Genomic DNA, 14,293 nt, shown 5'->3' with positions numbered 1-14,293 from the left:
GACACAAAAAACAAGCTTCAAAATGTACAATGGGATGAGGAGTCTTCTTGTGTTGATTAGTCTAAGGTTTTACTCAAAAGATTACATCAAAAAAGTAGATAAATCTCATAAAAACACATATTTTGGGGCAAAAATGTCTATTAGTCCAACCTCTAGGGCCGTGCGCGAGTCTTATATAGACAGTTTTACTATTCAATGTTGATGTATGTGTCTAAAGAAGTGTTTTCAACTCGGGTGTCATGTCTGCACCCACTGCAGTTTCCGATTATGACGTCATCAAAATGGCAGAAAGGTCTAAATTAAAAATGGATATATTTTACTTGACTTTTTATGACTTACTTTTAAATAACTTTGTATATGTATCAGATCAGAATGAACTTTGTTTTAAAGACAAGTTTACATGCTATCTTTCTTACATTTACATTTCTGTTGTATGTTTAGTACATTTTTCGTAATTTTGCAAAAACCTATATTTTTAAACATTTTTGTGTTATTTTTGTTGATAACGTTTTATTGATACAATATATTAGAAATAACTTAAGGAGAAGATTGTAGCACGTTAAAAGGGCTTTACAAAAATACCAAATTCGATATGCTTTACTCAAAGGATCACGTCAAGAAACTAGAAAAATCGTACAAAACAACCTAATTTGGTGCAAAAACGCATATAAATCCGACATCGATGGCTGTGTACGAGTCATATATAGACAGTTTTACCATTCAATGTTGATGTATGTGTCTAAATAAGTGTTTTCAACTCGGGTGTCACGTCTGGACCCACTGCAGTTTCCGGTTATGATGTCTATGACGGCTACATGTTACAATTTCACCAACTATTTTACTTAAAATAAGACCATTACCCCTTTTATGCAAATAAAAGCACAACAAATCAATGTAATTAGTCCATAGGAATGTTCCCACTATATAAATACCCTCGGTGCAGCAATCCTGACGACTAAGCGAATTTCCATTTGCCTGGATTGATTTTCAATTAATCTATTAATATTGTAAAAAGGTTAAAATACCTTTAACTGCCTTGTGATTCCTCTGTTTCTATACTGGACTACGCACGTTTCAATGCATTCGCATCATCATCAGGTCACAAACTTGAAGAACTTAAACCATTCTCGAATTGGTCGCGTCAAAGTTTACAAAAATAACACAAAACATTTAAACATAAAAAAAACAGGGACAAAAACTGTAGGCCTACAAACACTGGTGTACACATGACGGGTGTAATCTATTAAATTAATATTCTTTAAAAGTACCTAGGTTTGCTGCTAAAGGGAAACTAATAAAGTGGATTTTTTATTAAAATATTAATGGCTTAGTATTAGATAAATAAATCTGCCAAGTTTTATCAAAATGTATCCATAAACAAGCAAACTACTACATTTACAATATTGTCCATAAGAATAACATTGGAATTTTAAATTAAACATGTTTTTAATTTCTCCGTAACCAATAACTGTGCAAAACACTTTTACATACTACATTATTTGTTTTTTTAAGCTCTTTCAAAAGGTTCAAAGAACAATTGATAAAGTTCTAAGGGTAAAAAAATAAAAAAAATCCCATTTTAATCCCATAAAACCCTTCGTTGAACTCCGTTCCCATGGTCCGATCATGCTGGTTTGCGAAATTATTCAAATTTATCCCGCCTTGCACCTTCAAACCAAATTACATCAAAATCGGACTCAAGTCAAAAGTAATTCAAGTTATCGTCTCTACGGACACACAGCGTTTATAGAGTTCCCTTTTTCGCCGTATTTTTAATACAGAGATCAATACTGTAAGTCTTAGTTATTCACATACTAACCAGGAGTACATACTCCTCCAGGTATATCCATAAATAAGCAAACTGCAACAATTTTATTTTTCTCCATAAGAATAACATGTGAATTTTAAATGTAATACAAAATTTTATTATTTATCTCAATAACTGTTAGAGATAGAGCAAACCTTGTAATATAAAAAAGATGTATTTTTAGACGGTCTTTAACTTTTGTATTTACAAAAATTCTCTAATACCAATATATACAGTTTGTGAAATATTGTCAAAAAAATTAAAATTGGCCGCCATTTTCCAAGATGGCAGCTGAAGCAAAGCCGGGATTTATGGGGACTTAAGAAATTTTATTTATTTAGGCTTACTAAACAACTGTGCAAAGTTTCCACTTAGTCCAAATTTGTTAAGTCGAATGGCTTTTTTATTCCTAAAATTCTTGGACTAAGTGTGTTTTTACGAATAGTGATAGAACAATATATTATATGCCTAATATCTTGATTTTAATCCTAAGCTTACCTATTAGCAAGCAATACCACTATTGGCCAATTAAGTTAAGTTGTAACTTATTTAATTGGTATGTTACTTGAGTATCAAACAAGTTAAAAAATACCCCCGCCGCAGCAAACCTGCCTACTAAGCGAATTTCCATTTGTCTGAATTGATTTTCAGTTAAATGTATATTTTAATAACATTAGGTTTAACGAGTACCTAGGTTTGCTGCTACAAGGAAACTAATAAAGTGTGTTTTTGAGTAAAATATTGATAGCTTAGTAGAAAATAAATAAATTTGCCAAGTTTGATCAAAATATATCCATAAACAAGCAAACTACAACATTTGACAATATTCTCCATAAGAATAACATGGGAATTTTAAATTTACAATTTTTTTAATTTTCTCCGTTACTAATAATCGAAAAAATAATTATTTTATATACTAAATTATTTGTTTTTTTAAGCTCTTTAAAAAGGTCTAAAGAGAAATCGGGAAATTTTGTGTTTTGAGGGTCAAAAGTGAGAAAACCCAATTTTTACCCCATAAAACCCCCTGTAAAGCCCCGTTCCCATGGTCCGATCGTGCTGGTTCGCAAACTCATTCAAGTTTATCCCGCTTCACACCTTTAAACCAAATTTCATCAAAATCGGACAAAAATTACTCAAGTTATCGCGTTCACGGACGTATATATATATATATCTATATATATAAAAGGCAAAGCCCTCACTGACTGACTGACTGACTGACTGACTCACTCACTCATCACTAATTCTCCCACTTCCCACTTACCTAGGAGGCTGAAATTTGGTACACTGATTCTTTAGGCATTAAATAGGAAAACTAAGTGGTTTTTATTCTAATCGGACTCTCGGGCTCCGCCCCAGTGGCTCTGGAGTTTCCCATGTAAACCTAATGAGTACCCATATTTAAATGGAATTAATGAATCATAACAGCTGTTTCAATTAAACAAGTTGGTTCTGTTCTATGATTTTCAATAGTATTAAAGTTACAAGGATTACCAACAGAGTGCAGCACTATTATTTTTTTTTTTTTTATATATTTGACAACAGCTAATTTGAAACCAGAAGGTGAGTGAGCGTAGCGAACGAACTTCAACCCGGAGGCGAGGTAGCGTAGCGAACGAGCTAACCTGAAGGCAAGTGAGCGCAGCGAACGAGCTCCAACCGTAAAGGTGAGTGAGCGTAGCGAACGAACTTCAACCAGGACGTGATTGAGCCATGCGAACGAGCTCACATATGAAGTTAAACGGGGCAAAGCCCGCGGGTACAGCTAGTATATATATAAGTCTATATGTATATACATATATAAAAATTTGAATGAATGGTGTTTTTGGCCTCTGGGGACATCAAAATTAAAAAGTAAATCGGTCCCGGGTCTAGGTCTTACCGTGCCACCTACGGTAATAGCTACTTCCCTATAGGGAAATTCGCTAAAAAAAAAATCAGGACAGTTATCAATTTAGTTGTACTTGATATGTATTCAACAATGTGTATTGTTTACAGTCCATTGGTTGTGTGATAAGAAAATACTTTTGACTTTAAAAAAAAAGCTGTTCATTTAGTTAATTTGATTAATTTATTTGCGACAGAAACAAGTACTTTTGCAGTCGGACACAAATGGCGAAAGGCAGTTAAGTGATTTTCTAAAGCACATTTTTAGCGAATTTTCCACATTTGAAAGTAGCTATTATCACAAGCGTCATGGTAAGACCTAGGTCTGGGACCGATTTTATTTTTTATTTTGATGTCCCTAGAGACCAAAAACACTGTTTGTTCAAAATGTTAAATTGTTTGATAAAATTTGGTCTGAAGGTGTAAGGCGGGATAAATTTGAATAATTTCACAAACCAGCATGATCGGACCATGGGAATGGAGTTCAACGAGGGGTTTTATGGGATTAAATGGGGTTTTTTAAACTTTTTTGCCTTTAGAACACAAAATCTATCAATTGTTCTCTGAACCTTTTGAAAGAGCTTAAAAAAACAAATAATGTAGTATGTAAAAGTGTTTTGCACAGTTATTGGTTACGGAGAAATTAAAAACATGTTTCATTTAAAATTCCAATGTTATTCTTATGGACAATATTGTAAAAAATGTAGTAGTTTGCTTGTTTATGGATACATTTTGATAAAACTTGGCAGATTTATTTATCTAATACTAAGCCATTAATATTTTAATAAAAAATCCACTTTATTAGTTTCCCTTTAGCAGCAAACCTAGGTACTTTTAAAGAATATTAATTTAATAGATTACACCCGTCATGTGTACACCAGTGTTTGTAGGCCTACAGTTTTTGTCCCTGTTTTTTTTATGTTTAAATGTTTTGTGTTATTTTTGTAAACTTTGACGCGACCAATTCGAGAATGGTTTAAGTTCTTCAAGTTTGTGACCTGATGATGATGCGAATGCATTGAAACGTGCGTAGTCCAGTATAGAAACAGAGGAATCACAAGGCAGTTAAAGGTATTTTAACCTTTTTACAATATTAATAGATTAATTGAAAATCAATCCAGGCAAATGGAAATTCGCTTAGTCGTCAGGATTGCTGCACCGAGGGTATTTATATAGTGGGAACATTCCTATGGACTAATTACATTGATTTGTTGTGCTTTTATTTGCATAAAAGGGGGTAATGGTCTTATTTTAAGTAAAATAGTTGGTGAAATTGTAACATGTAGCAATTTTAAAGACATCATAACCGGAAACTGCAGTGGGTGCAGACGTGACACCCGAGTTGAAAACACTTATTTAGACACATACATCAACATTGAATGGTAATACTGTCTATATAAGACTTGCACACTGCCCTAGAGGCCGGACTAATAGGCATTTTTGCCCCAAAATATGTGTTTTTATGAGATTTATCTAGTTTTTTGACGTAATCTTTTGAGTAAAACATATTGAATTTTGTATTTTTGTAAAGCTTTTTAAACGTTTTAAAACTTTTTTCATTGGTGGTTTTTTTATATATTGTATCAATAAAACGTTACATACAAAAAAAACACAAAAATATTTTAAAATACAAGTTTTAGCAAAGTTACGAAAAATGTACTAGATATACAACAAATGTGTAAATGTAAAACAGATAGGATTTAAACTTATCTTTCAAACAAAAAAAGTTCATTCCGATCCGACAAATAGTTTGCGAAATATACGCTTTAAAAAAATCAATGGCCGCCATTTTGATGACGTCATAGCCGGAAAACGTAGCTCACGGGGGGTAGGAGGTAAACACCCAGGTTTTTTTAACTCCCTAGAAATCAAACTACAACGTTATGCAAGAATATTGAGTATACGCAAGTTTGCACACTAAAGTATAGCCAGCTGCTGGACTATAATGCTGATGACAAAGTTGTTTACACAAATTATTTCTGAAATACAACTGATATCTTCTGAAATGCAAATAATTATTTATGGAATAAATTATCATTTCTGAAATAAAAGTTATGATTTCTGAAATTAAAATTACTATTCTGAAATACAATTGACGCTTCCAAAAATTAAAATCTTACATCTGAAATACAAATTGCCATTTCTAAAATACAAATGACTATTCTGAAATACAATTGACCCTTTCTGAAAAAAAAGTGGAAAAGGTGTAGAATTGTCTCCGTGAACAATAAAGCTTTCATTACACTAAAATGTCACAGCAACATTAACTTCTGTGATTACAACGACGTTGTTATTGTCTCCTACATATGCTGCAACATCATTACCATCCCTCGTGATCGTGGCCATAATGCCAGTGGTGTAGTGGTGCGGGAACGCCGTTCCAAAGAACCTATATATTGGTAAGCGACCTGTATTTATTCTGTATTTTTCTGTGAAAATGTTGAGCATTCCCACACCGGAAAATGTTAATCACCACTGCATAATGCCAACATTTTTCATAATCACGACTACACAATTGTCAACCTTGACAATTTGGCCACCGTTATGTTGATATTATTAATGAAATACATTAATTATGAATTCCCACTAATCTATACAGGGTTTGGTCTCAGTTAGTTTGGAATAGCAGGGCTCTACTGTATTCTAACATTTTCAATTATATTTATTTAACTTAATAAATATCATCAGAAATGTACTCAGTAGGCCTACCTGAGTAGCACTGTGGCAGTCTCCGGCACTCGAAACACCTGCAAACAAGCAATAGAGCATACCAACAGTGCAACAAAATATTCAGCAACAAATACAATGCTACAGACAAGGCTTAAATTGTGATTTAAAAGAACGTTTTTGTTACAATCAATTTATTTTGGTGTTAAATTTGAAAGTACCTAAGGCACTTCATACACCTAATGACAGAACTCAATTATTTAGGGATGGATACCCAACTAAAGCACACTCACAGGCAAGTTGGTTTGAATGGTTGTTGTCAATTTAATTGTAGGACATTTTTGGGTTTTCTAAAGTTGTAACCGAGAGCCTAGATACAACTTGTTAATTGCAGTAGCCTACATAATTCTCAGTTTATTTCTGGTGAAACTTAGATAGTGTTAGTAAGTAGGGTACTTAATAAATGTCAGGGTGTGGAGTGACTTGCAATGTATAGACCAGCAACTCTAATAGAAGTTAGACTGCACAGCATAAAAATCTTAATATTCTCCACTTAATGAAGATGGCTAAAAACAACTCGGAATTTAAAATCCTTCATCAACACCAGAAATAAGAAAGGGGTTTTAAAAGCAATCTGAAATTTAAATTTATTATAACTATCAAACAAGCTATTTAGGGAATTTCCCCTACATGGATGAAGCTTAAGTTTATCATGAAAAACATATAATAATTTATTTTTGTAAAAAAATACAACCGACTTCAAACGTTCTAAAAAGAATGAAATAATTTCAATAAAGTAAACTTTTGTATTAGTCAAGCTCACGTATTTTAAGTCAGCGCGGCTCTATGATGATTTTTGATACAAAATTTAAAGAGAATGTCCACATTGCAGGTGACTATCTATAACTAAAGGTGTTCATCTGCATGTCTTTTTCATAGTTATGCGTGGGGTGTTATTTTATTACTGTAACCCATCATCGGCAGATACCATCATAACTTTTTTTTTAATAAGATAATAAATTATAATCTTATAGTGGTATTAACAAGTATCTTTAAAAATATTTTAATGCATTTAAATGTTTCTAGCTTAGAAAAGTAACATATATTAAACTAGCTTCTTTTCCCTATCATAATATCAAATTACGTTATTTTCCTATTAATTTGTGTGTGTTATTTTCATAATGCATTCATTCTGAAGTAAACATAAAATACAAGAAAATACTTCCTTTGATATATAAACAAAACAGTACAGTTTATGTTATCCAGCTACAATTTATTGATTTTCAAAATAAACTCTCAATCTTTTATTTTATTCATATTTGCAGTTAGAGCCGACATGAAACACGTGAGCTTGACTAATACAAAAGTTTACTTTATTGAAATTATTTCATTCTTTTTAGAGCGTTTGAAGTCGGTTGTATTTTTTTACAAAAATAAATTATTTTATGATTTTTAGTGACTGTAAATTACTTGAGGTTTTTTGATAAACAAAACTGTTTGAAAAAATCAAAAGTTCCACAGAACAATCATTATTTTAAAACTGCTTGAGTCACCTGTTCAGGTTACATAATCAATGGGTATACAAATTAACATTTTTAGATTTTCCTAAAAAAAAACAAAGAGTTGACCATTACATTAGGCCTAATGAAAAACTAAATGTCTTTCCTAAAGACATTGAAATGCCAGACATCATCGTTTCCTGCAATCGGTGTACTTTTACATTATAAAAAGAAATACAGTAACGTCTCGAACCTTTTGGAACAATATGAAAGTTATTCCTCAGCCACCAGCGCTAAAAAATCTCTCAAAAGTAGAAAATTGGTTGTTATCACGTATAGTACCTTTGGAAAACATTTATATGAAAGATTGGTTCAGCTAAATTTGGTGTAAGGGGTATGTGGTTTAGTTTGCTCAAGATGTAGTCGATATTGCAAATCAGCTTCCTCTAGGACTTTCCAAAGCAGGTATTGACATCATATAGTACATGGGTGGAGAATATTAATAAACATTCCACATCTACAAATGCATATTTAGTAATTAAAATATTTAACACTTTTAAGACGATTGACGATTATGCACTCTCACACTTCTTAGGTCGTGTAAGGAATATTGCATTTAATTTATATTCGGACTTCTTTTACGAATGCTTTGGTTTTCATAATACCTTTATTTGTCAATATCATAGAGCTATTCATTATTTTTTTATAAGTCAGAATATTCAATACTCAAAACAGAATTATACACAAATCAGGTTAAACATTGAAATACATTTTTTATAATAACCAAAACAAAATGCATTTTTCGATGTAATTTATTTAGGCTCCATGGCAAGAAATAGTTTATTAATCAATATGAAGCAACTGTTTCATGAAATAGTTTCAACTAAAGCCGGGTTTACACGATGCCAGTTGGCGAGACAATTGTCATGAGACAACTGACTGGCTTGAAATTACTGGCTTCGTGTAAACACTTCAGGCCAATTGGCAAGCCAATTGGCCCGCCAATTGTCCCGAAATTCAGTTGTCTCCGGGAGTAGACTGAGGACAATGAGCTGGGCCCAGCGAGGCCCCCCACCCCTCGAAAATCCAGTTGTCGCCCCAATTGGCGCCGTGTAGACGGTGTAGGCCAGTCCAGTAGCGCTGTCTTGCCTCCTTACCTGGCAGTAGTACATGTAGTTAGTACACTAGATCCCTTGCGTCACTTGAAGCGTGTGTTGTGTTGTTGTTTTGTTTCTTACTAGCAAAAATGGGACCAAAGTGGAATGATGACATGAATTTAAAATCATCCAACTATCCAAAGAACAAAGGTGTCTGTGGGACCAACAAGATGAATTATACAGAGACAAAAATGCTCGACAGACGGCACACACCACAATTTCGGAAAATTTAAACGTCCAAGGATTTGGTGTAGCTGAGGTAAAAGCAAAAATCAAGGCTTTTCACGGTACGTTTAACATTGAGATGGGTAAACTGAAAAAAGTGCCAAGTCCGGATGTGGATCAGCTGATGTATATGTGATAACCCTCAATTGCCTAGGCAATTGTCGGCCACGTGTGAACAGGTCCGCGTTCAACTGGACTGGCCTACGACAATTCCAAAACCACGTGATGCCAATTGGTAAAGACAATTGTCTCGCCAACTGGCATCGTGTAAACCCGGCTTAACAGCTGTAGGAATATGATTATTATTTATTGCCTTCTCTGCACAAATAAACAAAATAATTGTTGAATTTTTGTGGATTTCAGCATTTTTCACCGAAACAAATATTACACTTAAACATAATGCTATATATGGTGCCAAATAGAAACTCTCCTGGTTATTTTGGTGGTGGAACCACCCTGATCGGTAAAAAAATTTGTGAACACAGAGAAATTGGTGAACATACATAGAAAAAAAAACAATGCCACAAAAAAATTGAGAACTTCCTCCTTTTGTTGGTAGTGGGGAAGTCGGTTAAAAAGATAAAGAAATGCTTAAAAAAATATGCAATAAACTAAAATTCTGGATTTATGTTATTTTTTCTAAATATTAAGAAATAAAAGAACATTTAATTACATTGTTTAATATGAAACATCATTGAGAGTTAAATGAAGGAAGCAGCTGGCTTATCTAGCTTACCCCGCCGTGGCTTCGCTCACAAAAATTTAAGTTAAACACATGTGACCACTTAATTAAATCAAGAGAGAACTTCTTCATTCACAACATTAACTGTCCTCCTACCAGGAGCTTCGGACTGCTCACTCTGAAATCCCCTACATAATATTTTGGCCAGAAAACTATTCCCGATGTAGGTATCTGCTTTTACATAGGTTTACTGGTTTACATGCTATAGACAATAGACAATAGACAAGTTCTTTATTAAAATATTCCTAGAGAACATTCATGCGTCAGGAACAAATATTAAAATCCTTTGCAATTACAATTAGCTTATTTTTTAATAGTAACTTATTGTTTAGGAATTTATCCTCTGAGTAGAATGGCCGGTCCATAAGCCATGTTGTCAGGTGCTTCTTGAACAGACTGGGTTGTTCTCTCTTAAGGTGCTCAGGTAGGTTGTTAAAGTAGACAGCACCTTTGTAGAATGGTTTCTGCTCATACAGACTCAGGTGGTGTTGTGGGAGGGTGAAAATTGGTGGCATGTCATGTGTTGTGCTGGTGTATGTCTCTGTGTCTTGGCTGGGCTGTTGTCTAGGCACAAATTATTTTAAATAATGCCATATTTTCATCTGTGTATGCTCTTTTACTTATTGTAATTTTTTTAACATTACTGGTATTGTTTAAACGAGACGACATTAACAATTGGGCATCATGATCTGAGAGACTTGTAATAATACCTTCAACATGAATTTTACTTTTGTCAATATTGGAAACAAAATTATCAATTGCTGTAGCTGTTGACTCGGTAACTCTAGTGGGAAAATTAACATAATATTTGCAACCAAATCTTTTTAGTAAATTAAAAAATTCATTTCTCATTAACTGATCTTTAGCATCCTCTAAGACATTAATGTTAAAATCTCCTGCTACAATTATGTAAGGACAAATCCCAGTAATAATTTCTAGAGCATTATTGATTTTTTCCAAAAACACCTAATCACTAGCTGCAGGTGATCTGTAGATCCCCATCAGTGCAATTTTATCTTTCCCATTTTTAATTGATACAGAGCAACATTCAAATATTTAATCTATACATAAGTCTGTTATGCTTGGTATATTAAGGTTTTGCCACTTCACACTGCCATTCGCCATTATCACCACCCCACCATTGGATGTATATCTAGAGTAAAAAGAACACATTTTATATCCATTGACATTTATTTTATCAAATTCGTCATGTTTTAAGTTATGCTCTGTTAATACCAAAAATGCTGGATCAATTTCTTCAAGTATTATTTCCAATGACTCGATTTTATGTATCAAACCTCTTATATTTTGATTTAATATTGTTATGTATTTCTTGGGTGCATTACAAACTATCCTGGGTTTGTGATTATGGCGGTATGGGAGTTTAAAGTGTTGGAATTTACACTGCTATCTACATGATGGATATTGGTATTTATAAAACAATTTACAAGATTATTAACAGCACCATTTACAACAGCATTTTAACTTGTAATAGTATGCTCAGCAAGAGATGACAACCAGGCACTCACATCACTTACACCCCCACTAACTGCACTTTGCTCTGCTTTCAAACCCCCCTTGTCACATGACACGGCAGCGGCTTCTGCGTAGGAGTGGTGTCCAGGTGTGACTCTAGGTTGGCTGGGGCTGGGGTAGGTCTGATGTGATGTGTTGAGGCTTGTCTCCACCGAACCACCTGGTGATGAAGGGCCATGATGAGTAGCTGATGACGGAATATGCTGTGTTGAATTTGTAATGTCCGATTTTGGTTGGGTTGCCTTTTCTATGCCCTTGTTAGATTTTTTAAAGTCTAGAGAATTGATAAATGATGTTTTTTGTTGATGTTGGTTGGCAATTATTAGGCGTAATAGTTTGACAAAATATTTGTGTGTCATACTATTCCACAATATTCTTGATGATGTTTAATTGTAGCTAACAATGTCCACTGTTGCACCATTAAAGGTGTGGAAGTCATATAACTTTTCAACAAAGTGGTGGGGTGATCTCCCTGACACAACCCATTGCCGAACAGACTAGCTTTTTGAACCCTTTAGCTTTGAAATCCTTCTTTAGCTTTGTAAATGCTGTGTCGTAGTCTATGATAGTAGGTTTGCCATTATATGTTGCCTTAGTAATTAAGCTGTAAATAATTGCTCCTCCTGTCGTCTTTTGGCATTCCAGGTGGTTGTTTATACGATCTTTGGCCTTCGGTCGTCCAAACATTTTCCTAAATGACACAGCAACACCGCCACTCATGTTTCTTGAGCTATCCAGGTCTGCGGATATGGTATGAACAAAACCTACGCCCTTGTCACTTTGATACTTAATTATAGCATCTGTCATATTCATTTCAATATTTCAGCTAACTCATCCGGTTGGGTGATGTCTGGAGATGGTTTGGTTGTGATGTCTGTCAGGCAGGGGTGTTTGTGTTCCAAGCTCCAAAGAATTTCCGGCAGGCTGTGTAGCATGTAATGAGTTGCTACTTCTAGATTCCTCATGTTGTTTTTGTCTTCCCACTTCACTTGTCGGTGTAGTAAAAAGAGCTGCAAGGCAGTTAGGTGTTTCCTTCAAAGCTAGATTTTCTATAGACACATCTGTTTCTCTTTCAGCTAAAGGAGTGCTGATGGTGATGGTGACGGTGCTGATGGTGATTGTGAGTGGTGATCCACTTCACAAACTTCTTGCCGAGAAGTAGGTTGATTTGCCTTTCCAGATTTTTCCTTGATTTCTTCCTGATGTTTTGGGGGATGAAGATGATGTTGAAGACAGTGTAAATGTTGCTACCTGCTCTATATTGTCAGGTTTTGATGCTTCATTTTGGACTCATTTTGCTGGTATTGTCCTTTAGTTCCTTTAGGAAGCAGTCATGAGATATACCTCGTCTCAGATTTCTTTGAGACTCTTGGTTGTACGATACAATACAGACTTTAGCTTTAGTCGGTTTTATATACTCTTATGCGAATTTATGCGTTTTGATTCAAAAACTTGACAGAGGTTGGAATTCATTTTTCTTAAGATCAACATACTAAGTAGGTAGTTGTCTTCCATGACATTATAGTCAAGAACACTAAGAGCTTGTTCATTTTTATTAAACTCATTTAAAAATGATCTGAGGTTTTTGATAGATTTTTCAGTAATATTGGGCAAATCGACATTTTTACTGAGGTGGACAGAGATTAGCCTACGCTTCGAGTGGTATCTTTCCCGTAAAGCATTATAGGCTACTGTATAGTTGCCAAACGAGATCGGTAGGGATTTGATTAAGTGTAAGGCTTCGCCTTCAAGTGAACTTATCAAGTACAGGTGTTTTTCAACAAGAGATAAGCTACTATTGTTGTGGATAGTGGTATCAAAAAGGTTAATGTAGGATATCCATGTTTTAGTATCACCATTGAAGGTTGTTATATCTAAGAAATTTATCTTCTTTTCTTGTGTCTCCATCGTAAATTTAACTGTTGGGGAGATAGAATTTCTAGCGGATAGACACACTAAAACAAATCATTCTAGTAAAAGGTCATTTAATTTACAGAGAATAGTTAAGTAGCGTAATCCACTAGATTCAAATCAGAAAAACTGTTGTTAAAAACTGTTGTTACCTAGGTTGCTAGGATAACAAAAAATAAACAAATGATTAAAGTAAATACAGAACACATGGTTATTGTGTTAGACAGTTTAGTGGCACCACATTAGCCCCCTGCGGAGTCTGGAAGACCGGGCACTTTAAATTTCACAGTACGACCAGATCGGGTCACGTAAGGCTTGGGTTGGCTTGAGAGTAGGGTCTTGAGTGGGAACACTGTGGAGGGTGGATTTCTGGAATGTTTATTATGGATGGGTGTATGTGTTGAAGGAGTAAGATCTTGCAATAGATACGCGGGCTTTACTCTGTCCAACGTCACCTTCACACGTTTACCACGATGGATTATAGTCATAGTTTTATCATCACGAGATACCACGGGAAACGGTCCAGTATAAGGTGGTTGTAGTGATCGTCTAACAGAGTCATCTCGCAAAAATATGTGAGTACACCGTTTTAACTCCTGAAAAACGAAGGTCTTTGGTTTATCATGCCAAGATGTGGGCACAGGTCTTAAATTTGACATGTGTCGACGTAAGCGAACTACATAGTCAGCCGGGTCCTCCTCACGAGTTGTGTCTTGAGGGAGGTCTAGAAGTTCTCCAGGTAGACGGAGTTGGTGGCCAAAAACTAATTCGGCAGTAGATGCCTGAAGGTCTTCACGATATGCGCTGCGAATGCCGAGTAGTACGATGGGAAGTGCTTCAAGCCATGTTGAATCATTGTGGC

At 34.7% G+C, this 14,293-nt stretch overlaps 1 protein-coding gene across 7 annotated transcripts in view; it reads right to left on the bottom strand.

The window, feature by feature from the left end:
* LOC128982824 (TRPL translocation defect protein 14-like) overlaps positions 1–14,293 on the bottom strand; it is a 191,853-nt gene that overhangs the window by 151,692 nt on the left and 25,868 nt on the right. For all 7 annotated transcript variants that reach the window (XM_054401848.1, XM_054401846.1, XM_054401841.1 and 4 more), the window contains exon 3: positions 6,404–6,441. In XM_054401848.1, coding sequence (XP_054257823.1) covers positions 6,404–6,441 — 38 coding nt within the window. The remainder of the gene's footprint in view (positions 1–6,403; positions 6,442–14,293) is intronic.

This window comes from Macrosteles quadrilineatus, unplaced genomic scaffold (assembly GCF_028750875.1).
Source record: "Macrosteles quadrilineatus isolate MER2022 unplaced genomic scaffold, UCM_ALF_1.0 Scaffold_1__1_contigs__length_201487025, whole genome shotgun sequence".
Taxonomy (NCBI): domain Eukaryota; kingdom Metazoa; phylum Arthropoda; class Insecta; order Hemiptera; family Cicadellidae; genus Macrosteles; species Macrosteles quadrilineatus.
This window is presented reverse-complemented; position numbering and strand designations above follow the sequence as displayed.